Here is a 17,947-nt window from a genome sequence, read left to right as displayed (position 1 = left end):
AGTATCTAAGAATGTGAAGTTAGGTGCAGGTGTCAGTGCTTGTGTGATTATGAATGAGCGATATCCACCAGTGTGTATCAGGAGTGGCAGGTCTGTGCCTCATCTCTAGGCACCTCTGGTGTGCATGTATTGCAAGTGTGAGCTCCTGGCTCCCTCCCATAGGACTCCTTGTGTGGCTCTCACTGAGCCCACAGAATCAGGGACTCTGGGTTTGTCCCATGGGGGAAAAGAGGAGTTACTTAGAAATGTTAATATTATTGACTACATTCTCTAGGCTGTACTTTACATCCCCATGACTATTTTTTCACTACCGATTTGCACCTTTCAATCCCTTCACTCTTTTCACCCATTCCCCCAAACCCCTTCCCTTTGGCAACCATCAATCTGTTCTCTGTATCTATGACCAAGTCCCTAATTTACATCCTAGTTCTGAGCCAATAAGTGGATATTTATTAAAATGTCTCATCACCTTTGCCTAAAACAGTGGTTCTCAACCTTCCTAATGCCGCGACCCTTTAATATGGTTCCTCATGTTGTGGTGACCCCCAACCATAAAATTATTTTCGTTGCTACTTCATAACTGTAATTTTGCTACTGTTATAAATCATAATGTAAATATCTGATATGCAGGATGTATGTTCATTGTTACAAATTGAACATAACTAAAGCATAGTGATTAATCACAAAAAAATATGTAATTATATATGTGTTTTCTGATGGTCTCAGGCGACCCCTGTGAAAGGGTCGTTCGACCCCCAAAGGGGTCGCGACCCACAGGTTGAGAACCACTGGCCTAAAAGGTTTTCCCCAATAGCTTCAATACATGCTTTACTGAAAACAATAAATATGTGTACTTCTGAGCCTGCCCTAAGGCCAGCCTCCCTATGACCATCAGCCCCAGATTCAGAACTTGAGACTGACCTGTTTGTACATGTTTGTGCAGGTCGGAGCAGCGGGGCCTGGGACACTAAGTCGTCTTCGTTACCGGCTGTGCCGTCCCCACTGCCCAGGGCTGGGTGAGTACCTGCCACAGACAAGCAGCTCTGTGAGACGGGGGTGGATGTTGCCACCACTGCTGTGAGCAGGGCCTGCATGGAGCCACAAAGGGAATCGGGGTGGAGGGTGCTTTTCCACTGTTTCCGTCCAGAAGAGCACACCTGCAGGACCACAAACCACAGTGATGATCAAACTTGGGTTGGTCTTGGATTTCTCTGTTCGGAATGAAACCCTGGGCAGAAGTTTAGTAAAGAACAGACACCTAGAAGCAGGCGGAAGCTGGCATGAGGAGGTGCCAGCTGCGACCTCACCTGCATGGCCACCCTCATATCTCCAGTCTCCATCCCCAAGCAGTAGCCTGGGGTGCTGTTGGTGGAGGGGAGGACTCTGTGTGCACATTGAAAACACTGAGTCTGGTCCTCATTTTACAGATGAAGAAACTAAATCTCCAACTTGCTTCACAGCCGACAGTGGCCTCACAGCTGACAGAGAGGCCTGAGTCACAGCGTAATTAGTAACAGAACTGGAATAGGAGCTCAGTTATGCCGACTCCCTGGCTACTGGTGCTCCTGTTTATCCCAAATTAACCCCTTTGCCATCTGCCAGTGGACCCTAGGTGGGGGGTTGGGGGGAGGGCGTGGCACTACTGAATCCTGCTTCCTCCCTCTCCGCCCTTCCAGGAGACCTTCCTACACACTCGTACCACTTTCATTGCTCTAATTTAAATCTGAGAAGAAAATGATAAGCAGATAGTTCTACTTTATCTTTTCATGTTGCAACAAAGCCAATCTTTATTTTTTAAATCCCCCAGGAAAAAGCCAGCTACAACACTGAAGACGGTAAGTTACTGTTGCAGTTAAACACACTTCCTATTTCCCAGTATTTATTCGTATCCACTTATTTAAAGTTGACAATGCTCCCAGCAAAGGTGAACACAGAAATCTTAGCCCTGAAGGTGTTGTCTGGGCAATCCTAGAAAAACTCGGAATCCTCAGTGAGCCTGGGAAGATGCTGCCTGGGAGTTCATCCTCATTGACCCCGGCAGCTTTACTGAGTAGCCCTGGCAGATCAGCCGCCAGGGTCGGCCTCCCCTAACATCTGTCTTCCCCTTGGGGTTCCCCTGTGTCCATTTCCAGCCCTCTGGCTGGGACCTGGCAATTGCGTAGCAGGCACACGCAGGCCTGACTAAATTCAAATTCCGGCCAGAACAAAGGGAACCTGGAGCAGTCCACTACTCAAGGAAGCCCACCTTGACCTGGTATCTATTCTGTAGCCTGACATTTATAATCAGCCACCAAACCCTGAGACAGTGAGTCCTGAGACAAAGCCATATGCTGGATTCCCACTGCACAAGCGCTACTGCCCGGCAGCTGCTGGGGGTCCTGCTGTCCATCAACCCCACTGACAGAGCAGGGAAGGCCCAACACCAAGACCACGTTGCTCCTCCCATGAGACACCTCCAGTGAGCTGTCACTTAATGCAAAGCTTAGACTGGAGACTGTGCATTCTAATTGTTGTTTTTATGACTGAAAGAATGGCTTTGCATCAGAGAAATGTTCTCCTCAAATACTTGTTTCAATAATATTGCTTTGACTTTTATTTCCACCTTCAACTGTATTGAATATCTTTGCCTTTTTTTTTTTTAATAGACTCCTCTTGCCTCTCAACAGAATGCCTCAAGTGTTTGTGAAGGTAAATCTATCTTATTTTAAAGGAGGAGTGTGGCCCTAAAACTCTTTTTAATTGAGGATTTCTATATAAATGTCTTTCTAAATTCTGTCATTATTTTTAAGGTAACTGTAACTATGCAACTCAATTTTCTTTTTTCTTTTTTTTTAAAATATATTTTATTGATTTTTTACAGAGAGGAAGTGAGAGGGATAGAGAGTTAGAAACATCGATCAGCTGCCTCCTGCACACCCCACACTGGGGATGTGCCCGCAACCAAGGCACATGCCCTTGACTGGAATCGAACCTTGGACTCCTCAGTCCACAAGCCGACGCTCTATCCACCAAGCCAAACCGGTCAGGGCACAACTCAATTTTCTAAATAAAGTAGCCCTCCTGTTGCAATGAGTAGTGAGTAGCAGTGGTCAGGACCTCAGCTTGCCTGGGAAGCATCTGTGGGGTGGCTTACAGACTACACACCTCAAACCTGTCTGCTTGCTGACAGGTATGCTTGCCAGAAGCAGGGCCATCGCCTTCCATTGGTGGGAAGACTAACTCAGGGCCACTCGTGTATCTTAGACTAATTGTTTGGTTAAGGAATGAAACTTTTAAAAACCTGTTGATGTGAACCAGTCCTTTTGCTACATTTTCAAAATAATGTTTTCAGAGTTCAAATGTTTGTCTTAATACATCTTCAAATGCTTTCCCTTTTTTATTCTATCATAACCCTAGAGCCTTACATTTACTTTTAATTAGAACATTACCCCTTAAAAAATTGTATTTGCAAAATCCTAGGGGGAAAAACAGAAAGAAGTAAGAATCATCCATAATCTCGACATTTAAAATACTACATAAGTGTTAAATGTCTGCACCCATCTGATTCCACACTTTTAACTATTGTTAAAAGCTTAGGGAGTGCTCTTCTCACCACTTCCTGAGTTAATATGGGCAAATCTACATAAAGTGTTCTGGTTTGTTTGAGGATGGACAGTGGACATTTTCTGAATGTCCATTACAACTCCCCTGTCTGTTTAGTTGTTCTAATCATTAATTTCTTCAATAGGCTTTTACATTGGCTTACACATCTTTTCTCCCCGAAGAGCTATTTCCAACTATCACTCTCTTTCTGATGTTTTGCTTTCGTCTGCCTTTCCATTGATACTTTTGCCTTGCGGTCCTTCGATTCCTTGCTGTTCTCAGCAAGGGCTCATGGCATGTTCTATGCAGCTCAGATGTCCCCATTCCCAAAGGGTTCCCCGTGCAGGAGGTTGGCATTCCATCTCCTTAGTGACTCATTTCAAGACCAAAGCAATGGCCATCCAAACCCAAAATGGGGAGCAGCCTCCAGGACAGCAGGGCCAAGAAGATGTGATCAAAGGCTGTGGGGACCTAATGGGTTCATTGTTTCTCCTTCTGAAACTACCAACTTGTTACGTTGTGAACAAAACGCCTCCATGGAAGCTCAGAGTGATGTGCCACAAACCTGAAGCACAGTCGTCAGAGGTCCAAGGCTTCTGAGTCTCAGTGCACTGCACAAAACCCGGGACTGCTTAGAATCTTACTACTTTTATTCCTTGTGGGTTCCTATAACAGGAGAACCATACTTCTCAACCTTCTTCCAAGCAGGGGACACACCATGGACATACCCAGATTTTAACACACCCTAGACCAGTGATGGCGAACCTTTTGAGCTCAGCGTGTCAGCATTTTGAAAAACCCTAACTCTGGTGTCGTGACACATATAGAAATTTTTTGATATTTGCAACCATAGTAAAACAAAGATTTATATTTTTGATATTTATTTTATATATTTAAATGCCATTTAACAAAGAAAAATCAACCAAAAAAATGAGTTCGCGTGTCACCTCTGACACTCGTGTCATAGGTTCGCCATCACTGCCCTAGACCAAACTCGAGGGAGGATAAAGCATCACATAATTTATAATCACACCTATTAATGGCTCAGCTGCAAGTTCACGATGGACATCAACATAAATTTCTTACATTTTGGGTGGTGCCCATTTCCCTGTGTACTAGTTATAACTCCTCCTCTTCCTCTCCCCCTCAAGAAAACATGGTGAAATGTACGAGAGATGAACATTGCTATTGAGATAACCTTGAATTTGCTGTATTAATTTTTCAAAAAGAGTAGATCATTTTTAAAATGTCATATTTTACCACTTATCATTAAGAAATTCCTTATAGTCGCATCTTATGACTAATGAAGACACACCCAGGGTGTGGTAACACTTTTGTGTGGGCCACATAGAAAGCAGGAGGTAGGTAGCTAAAACTTGCTCATCTCTGTCTCCTGCCTGAACTCACACACTGAAAGGTCCAAATCCATGGGTTCAGCCCTCATGTTCCTTGCTAAGCGATAAAAATAGAGGCAGTAGGGCATGCCTGTAACACTGGGGAGCAGGAAAGTCCTGGTCTAATAGCACAAACACATCACCAAACTGACAGGTGCACAAACAGATAGCATCCTGGTAAAAATATGTTCATCGGAAGACATCTGACCACATCCAGTGCTTATCGGTTGATACTGCTAGGTTTGGGCACGGGGACGGACATTTCCCTCTAATTCTAATATGAGCACTTTCTTGATACAGAAAAACCTGTACCTGCTGAACGCCACCGAGGGTCTAGTCACAGACAAGAAGCTATGCAGTCACCAGTGCTTCCTCCTGCCCAGAAGTAAGAATCCTTTCCTTTAAAAACGAGCTTCCGCTTGTCGCTGCAGGCATTAATGCCCACAGGGTTACACCACACAGTGGCCCACGCTTGTGGCGCTTGGTAAAGATCTGACATGTCATTGCTTTGCAATTAAGGTTTAAAGGGTGTTCAGCTTTTAAGTAGGTAACGTTAAAAGAACAGCTTAGAATCTCAGAGACCTACTTTTCAGGTTAACTATTGGAATTAACTAAAATATAATGCCTTAGTCAAGGCTCCTCCTTTTTCAAAAGTAAAGGGAACAATTTTTCTTATCTTGAAGGTTTTGGTGCCTCTCCTACCTTTAGATCTGTTTCACTGGCAATTCCTGTTGATTCCTTGGTGATGGGAGTGTTCATAGAGAATTCACTGTAAACAGAAAGTCAAACTTATTCACCTGTGCTTTGCCCTTTAATTAATTTTTAAATTCTTCCTTTCAGACAAGTCCACCAAAAACCCATACCTCTGCCAAGTAAGTACTATGGAGTCATGAAGAGTAATATCAGGTAATAGTTCAGGCTGGATCTTCCTGTCTGAGTCACCTGGGTTCTAACACAACATTGCTACCTCCAACTAGAGGATCTTAGTATCCTGGTCTCCCCTTCAGTTTGTTTCATCTGTAAAATGGGGCCAAGAATATTTTTCATGGAGTTGTTTTGAAAAGTAGATAGATTTGAGATAATTTTTACTTTTTCATTTTTAGATGAAAAAGAAGATTAAAACAATTAATAGAAAGTACTTGGTATAGTGCTTGGTACATGGAAGGTCCTCAATAAATAATAGCTATTTAAATTAAATCTAACATACATTTTAATGATCACAAAATAGATCTGCAAAAGGTATCCTGAAAAGATTTGGAAAATATCTGGATAATTTTCCCAAGGCAAACATTACATCACCCTAAAAATATATGAATCAGGTAAGTTAGGCCTGTAGAACATTACTGCTCAAACCTTGATTTGCTTTCTATTTAATGTAGGGGGGAAAAAACAAAAACAACAAATCCTACCTTACATGGGTAATTTGGAAAATATTCCAAAATAATTAAGATTCAATAAATTTAAATACAAAAATAATTGTTATATACCAGAAAATTTTGTGGATTTATACTGAATAGAAATCAGATCTTTAGCTTGTAATTTAATTTTGTATGCATCTTACATGAAACTTATACTAAATATAATTTTTTTAAAATTCTGAACACAAAGTGAAAATAGTTGGGCTATATAAATTCTATGTTTTACTGTGTAAAGCTTTATTATACCTTTTATTGTTTCCAACCCAAAGTCATTATTTCAATTGGTAAATACTAGTATTTATTGGCCATCTGCCATGTACCAAGCACTGTTCTAGACACAGGGAATAACAGTAGCGAATAAAACGGAGTCCCTGCCCTTATGGAGCTTCTAGTCTACTGGAGGCGACAGACAGGAAAAAATAAACAACCAGATAAATTATATAACATCAAATAAATGCTAACGGGCTATAAAGAAAAACATAGCAAGGTAGCAGAGTATGGGGGAAGAGAGTAATGGTGGCAATGAGAACCTCTTTTTAGATGGGCCTCCTCTGCAAAATGGGTCTAATAGCTCCTCCCACAAAAGGCTGATGGGAGGACAAAATGAGCTAAGATGTGGAAAACAGAACAAACTGGAACATATTTATAGTTCTGAAAATGTCAGCCTAGAACTCCAAATGCCCAGACTGCAGGAACCACCACACATCTTGTACTGTGTGTCTTGGGAGAGCCCACCATCCTTGGCTCCTCACCAACCCCTAGAGCAGGCCCCTCCTTCAGACCCAACCTTGCTGGGCCCGCAAGCCCCTCCTGCTGCCTCCTGTTACTTTGAACATCCTGTTGTCTCCTGTGAACGTTTGGACACTTTTATCGGAAGCACTCATTGTATCTAAACCCGTTTCTCCTGCAGACGTTGTCTTTTAATTAAGGACAGCTCTGGTTTCTCTGGTCACCCTGACCTCCTCACCTGCTTTCTTCAAACACATTCCAGCTATTTCTTCAAATGACATCTGGAATCCAACTCTCACTACTTCCATTGATGCCATTTGTTCCAAGCCACCATCATCTCCTGCCTGGGGGTGCAGAATACTGAGCTGGCTTCCTCTCGCTGCTCTTTCCCTCTTCTATTTCCAGCCCTGCAGCCAGCGTGATCTTGTTCAAAGACAAGCAGATCCCATTACTGCTCTGTTCAAAAACCTCCAAAAGCTTCCCGTACCATGCTTGTGAACGCTCAAGGCATGTCAGGGGCCCACCAGGTCCACAAACCTGGTTCCTTTACCACCTCCTGCCTCACTTTACCCCTTATTGCTCTCTCCTTTCCTCACCGCACTCTGGGCACAGTGCCCCCTCCCTCTTCCTCACACATGCCAGGCCTTGCACTTACTGCTCCTTCTGCCTAAAACATTCTTTCCTGGGATAGGACATGCCTCCTCCCTCTCCATTTGCAGATTTTACCCAAGTGTCACCTCAGTGAGGCCTTCCTCCCCTGACCAGCGTATTTAAACATACTACTTGTCAGAGACTTCCTCCAACCCCCTTCTCTGCTTATTTTTCTCCATAGCACTTATGACTAAGCTCCAGGAGGGCAGGGCATTTTGCTGTTTTGTTGACTTGTATAATCCCAATGCCTTGATCATGCACATAATCATGAATGAATGAATGAACGAATGAACACCAGCTAAGAATTTTCTCTATTTCATGTGTCTTCACTCTTAGACTGAATTTATGCCTAAGGCAGCAATTCTCAAACATTTTGGCCTTGGCACCATTTAACACTCTTAAAATCAGACCCCCAAAACTTTAGTTTATGTCTTTCTATTGATATTGAATGTATTCATTAAAAGACATTTAAAACACATTTAGTAATCCATTAAACTCATTGCATGTTAACATAAATAACATATTTTTATGAAAAATAACTATATCTTCCAAACAAAAGCAATTCATGGAGAGTGGCATTGTTTTACATGTGTTTAAATCTCTCTAATGTCTGGAATAATAGAGACAACTGGACTCTCCTATCTGCCTCTACATTCAATCTACTGCACTATGCTTTTCTGGTTGAAGTATACGAAGAAAACTGGGCTTCACAGAGCTTTGTATTTGAAAGAGACATGGAAAACCCCCTGAAAGGATCTTGGGGATTCCCTGCAGCCTCAGACTATGCTTTGAGAACCATTGCTCTTAAGGCTTTTGGGTGTGTGTGTGACTTTTCAGTGTGTGTGTACCCTGCAGCAACCACCATAGTGTTGAAGTATGGGCTTAGTAACTGCTCAAGAAATAACAGAGATCCATTGATTTTCCAAATCCCTTTTAGGGTTTCCAGAAGCGGGTAGCCCGACTGTGGATGTCCCATTACCCAGCTTTTCCTCTAATTCCAGTGTGTCAGAACAGGTATGAAATGAACTCTTATTGTTACCGGTAAACTGCAGAAAGGGCATGTCTTCTTAGAAGAGAGGGTTTGGAGTAAAGCTTGAGTATTTTAAATTGTCATTTACTGATGGGTACAGAATACATTTTTTCCTGTTATTAAGACCTTTCTCCAGTTGTTCCATTTTGTATTCTAGTCCATCGCCTTAACCACTCGGCCACGACTACAAACCCCATTTTGTATTCTAGATACCCTAAATAACAATTTGTGGTTCTTCAAAACTAGAAAAGAAATGTGTTGCCTTCTATTGTTCTTCCTCTCACATAGTTTCTACTGAAACTGTGTAATTTTCTCAGAAAGGTCTGTGGAGGCATATGATACTAAAACACTGAAGCAGCATAGTCTATAAAGAGAGCAGGGAATCTCTGTGTCCTTGGGCAAGTCTCTCTAAGCTTTTTCAAATGTAAATCGGGGATGACAGTATTTATCCTCCTTGCCTTCAAAGTAGTTGCAAGAATCAAATAAGATAACATTTGTGAGAACACTTTGAAATTGTTAAGCACTCCACAAAGCAAAAATAGTGAGATTACAATGGAAAGGGAGATCATAACTTATTTAGGAGAAAGGAATGAATGGTTCAGGAATTTCGCAGGACTTAGTTCTTATGTTCAATTTCTAAGGTTAGCAGCTAAGGCCAAATGGGGGGGAAATCAATTATATAACTCTGTGATTGACCAAAGGAAGCATAAACTCATGACAAATACTGGTTCACATGTAGTTAGGCAAAATGTGACTGTCATTCATGCACAGAAGGTATGGTGTCTTTGAAGGACCATCTCTTGCTTAACAATTCCCTCTATTTCACAGGAAGCTGACATTCACTGTAAGCCATGGTATGCTGGTGCCTGTGATCGAAAGTCTGCTGAAGAGGCATTATACAGATCAAACAAGGTTTGGCCATTTAAAATCTCATATCTTGCCCTCAGCCTGTAATAGGCACAGTTGTCATCCTAATATGCTAATTAAATAACTGCAACAATTATGGATGCAGGGATCTTTTTTCTTTACTTACTCAGAAGGACCTGCCATTCCCTCCTCTCTTTCAAGCATCTCCCTCTTTGTTCCTCCATCTCATCTATACTTGTCCTTTCATTGCCACGAGGATCCATAGGCTCCTCTGCTCTCCCTACAGTGAGAGAGAAGAAGGCTCCACGGGAGATCTCTAAAAGGCTTGGTGCTACATGAGATCCATCCAGGAGTGCAAAGTAACAGGCTACTTTGGACCAGAGCATGGATAAAAGCTGAGGTCAAAATGGCACAAAGTACTTGGAAAGAGATTTTGGGAGCATCCAAGCCCAATCATGTAGGAACACTAGGGACGGTTTGAACAATCCAAGATTAAAGTGCCAGTTTCCCTTTCTTTCTCTTTTCCCCTGCCATTTTTTCCACTTGCACCCTTTGTCAGAATATATAATATTTACATACTGTTTGTGCCACCTTTGTTTTAGTCCTAACTCTACAATTAAATATATTAAATGCTTTCCATCATTCCCTTTGCTGGCTTTCCCAGTTATCTCTTTTGTTTGATGAAGCTCACCTTGTATTCTCAGGAAGGACAGTGTTTACATTATTTCCTGAATTCTTGCACATACAAAACTGTTTTTCATAGCCTGATACATGGAGGAAATCTTGGCTGGATATAAAAGCCTTGGCTTAAGTGTTGCTCCACTGGATTGCCTTGTTCTACCTGATGCTAATGTTATTTTCTTGTCCTTATCTGTAATTTGATATTTTAGTCTAAAACTCTGTACATTTTTTGTTTTTAAAGTTTAATAGTTTTACCAGAATATGTCTCAGAGTTGCTTTCCAGGTCAATTTTTTCAGGTAGAGGGAAGCCCTTTCAATAAATAGATTTAAGTTTTCTCTTATTTCCAGTATGTTTTCTTATAGTCTCAAAGAATAGTTCTGTTTCATTGTTTTGTTTTTCTTCTTCAAGGACTCAAATAACATGCATTTGGACCTTTTTTGTCTCTTTCATTCCAACCACTCCTGTTGTTGAACTTCTTTTTTAAAAATCTCCCCCACCCCTCTCTGTCTTGGTGGTTTCCATATCTTCACTCAGAAGCTGTTGTCCCTTGGGCATCCTGTAATTGTCTCTTAATTTCTGAGACAGGTTTGTCTTTCTCTTTCTTTTTTTAAATATGTTTATTGATTTCAGAGGGAGAAAGGGAGAGGGAGAGAGAGATAGAACTATCAATTATGAGAAATAATAACTGATTGGCTGCCTCCTGCACACCTCCTACTGGTGATTGAGCCCACAACATGGGCACATACCCTAACCCAGAATCAAACTGTGACCTTCTGGTTCATGTGTCGATGCTCAACGACTGAGCCACACCAGCCGGCTATTTTCTTTGCAGAATTCGTTCAACTGTTGTTGCATTTTTCTTCCTGTTTTTTGTCTTTTTGTTCATAATTTTTGAATTTATGATTCTAGAATATTTTATAAAATATTTCAATTTGGAATGTTGTGTTACAGTTTTATCTGCTTCAATATAAGTTTTGAAGGAGAGAATTTTTATCAGCTGAAATATTTTTACCCACAATTTCTACTTTCTTCTTACAAGTACTTTTGAGTAAAATTTGTTTGATCACGTTTTTTTATTCATAGGCAACTTGTGGACATAGTTCCTAGTTCAAGAGTGCCCTCTAGGTTTGATTTTAATGTGTCCCTTCACACATTTCTAAATTCTATAAACATAGAATCTTTATTTAGTGCATTGATTTCAGGATTTTTTATAAGTATATATAAACATATATAAGTATAAAATATGTTTATTTTTGTATAAGTATGTAGTTTACTGAAGTGTTTTCTTGGAAAATAATAAAACAAACTTATCAACAATAGAAAAACTTATAAATACTTGTATTTTAAGTATAACATAGCTATTTTTCATAAACTTATTTCTAACGTGTGGAAGTGTAAGTAATACTAACCATAATTATGCTTTTCATTTAATAAACAGGATGGATCATTTCTCATTCGGAAAAGCTCTGGTCACGATTCCAAACAGCCATATACATTAGTTGTATTTTTTAATAAGCGAGTATACAATATCCCTGTGCGATTTATTGAAGCAACAAAACAGTATGCTTTGGGCAGGAAAAAAACTGGTGAAGAGGTCAGTAATTTCTCTTTTAATACAACTCTATAACTACATATTGAACTCAATGGCATACTAGCATCATATATTAGATGCTAGAGATGAGGAGAAAGGATACAAGAGTACTTGGTCCAAAGCTTGCACACATGTTATAAATAGATAAAGTACTATATTGAGGCAGCATATCCTATGAGAGAACAGAAAGGAGGAAAGACTGATATGATGTTAAGACTACATCTTGGTCCTTTTACCCTGTTATTTAGTGGGTTCAGTCTGATTCAGTATTTTAGTCCAGGAAACATAAAAATCAAGGTTGAAATGTCAACTAGAATTAATGTTGTAAAAATCAAGATCAATGTCCAAAGCTCCTAAGTCAAGAATTAGGATCTCAATTCAAATATAGTACCAAGGTGGATGACCAGGGAAGGATCAGAAGAGATGCAATAACCTGAGTTGAAGCATTAGACTATACCCTTGGGCCAGAATGAGCTTTTGAGCCTGCTATAAGAAAAAAGCATCACAGTAGGTCTTTCTTGAATACTAGCCAAACATGAACTTCAACTCCTCTTTAATCTGTACCAAACTCAATGTTTACTAGATCTCCGTTTAGCCAGTTTGTTCCTATAAGGGGTCAGAAAGGGAATGATACTTGTTCTGGTCTTGAATGATGCACTGATTTGAATAAATGGAATGAAAATTGGAATGGATGAGAAGTGGAAAGAACAATCTAAGCAGAGAAAATGGTATTTTAAAAGTTTAAAAATGTTTATTTTCAGTATTCCTTCAGAAATAACTACACCCATTCCAAACCCAGCACTTGTTAGATAGTAATTTTTAGAAAGTATCATAACTTCTCAAGTGTCTCTTCTCCACTAGATGAGGCCAGGGACTACACTATGTCTTGTTCATCTCTATGCTTGTGCTAACCTTGTGCTAGAACCATAGCACAAGGTTACCTTCAGTGGATGCTTGATAACTACTTATTAAATGAATGAATTGATTTGTGGATGGAGTGATTACAGGCAGGAGAATAGCATTTGTAAAATGAACTGATAGGGTCATATGTCAATGAGTGTATTCTTTATTTTGCTCTTCCTTAAATATGGTTTAAAAAAAAACACCCAACACATATAATGTTTAAGTGTGCAGTCTAGCAGTGTTAATTATATTTACAATGTTGTGAAACAGATCTCTACAATTTTTTATCTTGCATATCTGAAACTCTATACTCATTGAAAACTCTCCCTTTCCCAGTCTTCTCAGTCCCTGGCAACCACCATTTACTTTTTATTTCTATTAATTTGACTACAGTGGGGCCTTGACTTAAGAGTTTAATTTGTTCCGAGACCGAGCTCATTAAGGAGTTCGTTAAGGAGCTCGTTAACTCAAATTACTCTGTCAACTCAATGCAAAAAATCAGCCGAGAGACAGCTGGTATCTCAAAAAACTCGTTAGTCGGGACACTCGTAAGTCAAGGCCCCACTGTACTTTGTATACCTCATATAAATGGGATCATACAATGTTTGTTCTTTTGTGACTACCTTATTTCACGTGGCATAATATCCTTAAGGTTCACCCATGTTGTAGCATGTGGCAGGATTTCTTTTCTTTTTTTTAGGATTTCTTTTCTTTTTGAGGCTACATAGTATTCCACTGTATTATATACCACATTCCGTTTACTCATTCATCTGTTGATGAACATTTGGGCCACTTCTACCTTTTGGCTATTGTAAATAGTGCTCCTATGAACATGGGTGTGCAGATATCTCTTCAAAACTCTGCTTTCAGTTCTTCTGGACATATATCCAGAAGTGGGATTGCTGGGTCATATAGTAGTTCTATTTTTAATTTGGGGGGGAATTGCCATGTTATTTTCCATAGTGATTGCATCATTTCCTAATCCTACTAACAGTGCACAAGGAATCCAAATTTTCCACATCCCTGCCAACCCTTGTTATTTGGTGTGTGTTTTTGGTGTGTGTTTTAGCAGCTATCCTAAATGAGTGATCTTTGTGGTTTTAATTTGCATTTCTCTGATGGTTAGTGAATCTGAGTATCTTTTCATGTTCGTTTGCCATTTGCATGTCAATTTTGAAGAAATGTCTATTCAAGTGCTTTTCCAATTTTTAAATCAAGTTATTTGGTCTTTATTGTTGACTTGTAGGAGTTCTTCCTTATTCTGGATATTAACCCCCTTCTAGATAGACAATTGGCAAATATTTTCCTCCATTCCATAGGTTATTTTTCACTCTGTTAATTGTGATCTATGATGAACAGAAGTTTTTAAGTTTAAGTTTGCTTTTGTTGCCTGTGTTTTTGGTATCATGTCCAAGAAATCATTGCCAAATACAATCTCATGAAGATTTTCTCCTATGTTTTCTTCTAGGCGTTTTTATAGTTTGGGATTTTATTTTGCTTTTAATAAAGTCTCAGATAATTAGAAAATGCAAAACTCTTGAACCTGAAAACACAAACTAATTGAGATTAAAGTTGGGTTTTGAAATGCAGATTGCATCATCATTAACCTTGGTTACACTCTAACAGAACTGTCTGCTTTTCCCTACTCACAAAAAAACCTTTGTTCTCACTGCAACTTTATCTGACAAATCTTTTAAAATAAATGCTCCTCATAGTAATAATCAGTGCTAGGAAATGGTGATGACCCTAGTAAAATAGAGTGTCTTTGGACAGGTGGTTTCATTCTAAAGCCTCTCCAGGGGTCCAGTACTTCTATGAGGCTTAAGGGTGGGTGAGGGAGCTGTCTTCTTTAGAGGTCCTGAAATTCTCTCATAAAAACTAAGCTCTAAGAGGGGCTCTGGACTTACTGTTCTGCTAGGAAACTCTGGTAAACAGGAATTTCTCTTGCCCTAAAAAATCTTCATCCCTACCTCAGAATGGATAGATCAGAGCTTTATCTCTCTCCCCACATATCCAGCCTACGGATTCCAAAATAAGTAGTATCTATATAATATAAGCAACCGTTACAGCGGAACGACCAGAACAACTGGTCACTATGATGTTGCACACTGACCACCAGGGAGCAGACATTCAATGCAGGGAGCAGACAGTCAGTGCACTCCCACAGGGGGAGCGCTGCTCAGCCAGAAGCCAGGCTCACAGCTGGCAAGCACAGCAGTGGTGGCGGGAACCTCTCCCGCTTTTGCATTAAGGAGCAATGAGCCAAGCAGTAAGGAGTGAGCAGGCAGGCAGTAAGGTGCCAGGGATCCTGGATTGTGAGAGGGATGTTCAACTGCCAGGTTAGGCGGACATCCCCCAAGGGGTCCTGGACTGTGAAAGGGTGCAGGCTGGGCTGAGGGACCCCCCTTCTCCCCTTCCCCCGCAGTGCACGAATTTCATACACTGGGCCTCTAGTATTATTATAATGGCATCTGGAAGTATTAACAGAGTCCATTAAAACTCTTACTGAAATGATCTATAATAAAAAAGATTATTTCTCCGATATACTGAACATCTGAATGGAAAGTGAAAACTCTAGTTACATGATGTGAATCATGAGGATACTTTGAAAAGTCTGTCTGTCTGCATTTGTGTTTGGCTATATATGGGTAGAAAAAGTAACTAATTGATTAACTGTTTAAGGTTTTTATGCAACTGTTTTTTGTTTGTTTTGTGTGTTTTTCTAATATATATTTTTATTGATTTCAGAGAGGAAGAGGGAGAGGGAGAAAGAGATAGAAACATCAATGATGAGAATCATTGATTGGCTGCCTCTTGCACGCCCCCTACTGGGAATCAAGCCCACAACTCGGGCATGTACCCTTGACCAGAATTGAACCTGGGACTTTTCAGTCCCCAGGCTGAAGCTCTATCCACTGAGCAAAACAGCCAGGGCCATGCAACTGTTTTAATATTGTATAGATACAGTATTGAGTAGTTTTATAGCTCTGACATCTGTTTGCTGTATTTTATTGATCATGAGATTTTCAGTTACCATACATGCATGAATATCTCAAATATACTGAATTAGTATAGACAAAAAAGAGCACTGATCATTTTTTCAGAAAAATACAACTTTAAGATCTAGAGACTAGGAATTAGTATGTAGAAAAATAAGTATGTATGGTAAGAACCTAACATGAAATTCCATTGTCAGGCACCAATTTAGCTCTAGACTTACTGGGCACTGAAGCAAAAATGGAAATATGATGGTTTATAAAGCTTTCCTTATTCATTCAAAAAAGGAAAAGAAAAACATGAATCTTGGAAATAAGTCTTTCCTGACACTAAATTCTAAGGTTAATTTATTACATCAGTCCTTGTATCTAAGACTGTGCAACCTAACAGTGAATAATGTAGAAAATTTTACTGTATGAATTTTACACTAAATAAAGACATTATTTAGTGTAATATTAAAACATTACATCATAACTCAATAAACTGAAGCTGTTGGCTGTGTTTTTAGTATTATTAAATATAAGAAAGGCCAAGGTCTGCCACCTTGAAGGTTACAGTCTTTGTTAAATTAGACATTTTTTTGGTAGTATGTCAGCTGGGACCCCACTAATTTGAGGAAATGGAAGGAGATGGGGGGAGTGAAGCTCAAAGTTAACATAAATACCAATTTATAATTCATCCATGTTTTCTTGCTCTAGTATTTTGGAAGTGTTGCTGAAATTATCAAGAATCATCAACATAGTCCCCTGGTTCTTATCGACAGTCAAAATAACACAAAGGATTCCACAAGACTGAAATATGCCGTTAAAGTTTCATAATTTTTTTTAAAAGGAGGTCAACATCATTGCTTTGGATATTTGCTCTACTTCTCCTTTTAAGAAAAAGTCCCCAAGCTTCATATTTTGGATGATGAATCATCCCATAATAAAACAGAAGATGGAGGTAGCTATTGGAGTGGTCATCCATTTCCTTAGAAGAAGCTCACATGGACTTGTTCTATTGCCTAATCTGATGAACTGTTAATATCTGGTGAGATTGAGTTATCATGCTATTAATATTCTCCCAATAAATGTTTTTATTTAAAAGAAACATGTGTAAAGTATTTTCAATCATGTAAGAAAATAACACTCCATTCTCAAAGTAAGAAAAAAGTAATCTTGGATAAAACAAAGCAGTTGGAAATTTAGGCCAGTACACTACTCACTGGTGCACTAATGTAACCAGGACATCTACTTGCCAATGCTCGACAATTATGTCTTGGTTATAATTTTTATTTGTAAAAAATAAAATACAATGTTTAGTTATAAGTACAGATAAGGGGGGTGTGATGGTTCTCTTTTGTGAGTACTCCCAACTGTGGGAGATATAGAAATGACCTTTCTAGAAGTTTCTGTCCATAATGGGAGATATAGAAATGACCTTTCTAGAAGTTTCTGTCCATAATTATGTTAACTTTGCTTATTAAAATAATTATACCTCTTTGATATGCATGTCTATTATATGGACCCTAAACTTTATATGCAGTTCAAAGTAAGATGAGGACAAAACTAGACTAAAAACCTAAGGAACATCCCACAGAACAAGGGCAGGAAAGCAGACTGATGAACACTAAGGAATAAAAGATATACCATTATGAGCAGCCCTATCCAAGATCGTAGCTCATCCCAGAAATGGAATATACTTTGACTTTAGATAGCATTGAAATGATAAACTAAGATAAATCTAATAATTAAATGAGGAATATACTTGATCACTGGATAATATAGTAATCTCTGAAAGGATTTTGAAAGGCTAGAAGGTAATGAGTAACTCAGACTCACCTGTATTTTTTAATGTCATATACTGTCATGATGACTATATATGAGTTGAACTGTACTCCCCCAAAAGGATATGTTGAAGTCCTAACCCCCAGTACCTCGGAATGTGAGCTTATGGGGTCTTTAAGATGTAGGTTATTAGGGTGGGCCCTAATCCAATATGATTGGTTTCCTTATGAAAAGGGTAAATTTGGACTCAGTCACAGACATACACAGAGGGAAGACAAAGTGAAGAGATACCCAGGGAAGACACCATGTGAAGACAGAGGATTCAAGTGATGCACTT

General features: G+C 39.5%; 1 protein-coding gene across 1 annotated transcript in view; it reads left to right on the top strand.

Moving 5' to 3' along the window:
- Nucleotides 1-16,925, top strand: part of BLNK (B cell linker) — a 73,707-nt gene extending 56,782 nt beyond the window's left edge. Inside the window, exons 9-17 of the mRNA XM_081104369.1 lie at nucleotides 944-1,016; nucleotides 1,808-1,835; nucleotides 2,646-2,688; nucleotides 5,277-5,361; nucleotides 5,817-5,848; nucleotides 8,712-8,788; nucleotides 9,633-9,716; nucleotides 11,792-11,947; nucleotides 16,543-16,925. Of these exons, the coding sequence (XP_080960495.1) occupies nucleotides 944-1,016; nucleotides 1,808-1,835; nucleotides 2,646-2,688; nucleotides 5,277-5,361; nucleotides 5,817-5,848; nucleotides 8,712-8,788; nucleotides 9,633-9,716; nucleotides 11,792-11,947; nucleotides 16,543-16,662 (698 nt within the window). The 3' untranslated portion in view covers nucleotides 16,663-16,925. The remainder of the gene's footprint in view (nucleotides 1-943; nucleotides 1,017-1,807; nucleotides 1,836-2,645; nucleotides 2,689-5,276; nucleotides 5,362-5,816; nucleotides 5,849-8,711; nucleotides 8,789-9,632; nucleotides 9,717-11,791; nucleotides 11,948-16,542) is intronic.
- Nucleotides 16,926-17,947: the final 1,022 nt, after the last annotated feature.

Source organism: Myotis nattereri (genome assembly GCF_964212035.1).
Source record: "Myotis nattereri genome assembly, chromosome: 13".
NCBI classification, from domain to species: Eukaryota; Metazoa; Chordata; class Mammalia; order Chiroptera; family Vespertilionidae; genus Myotis; species Myotis nattereri.
This window is presented reverse-complemented; position numbering and strand designations above follow the sequence as displayed.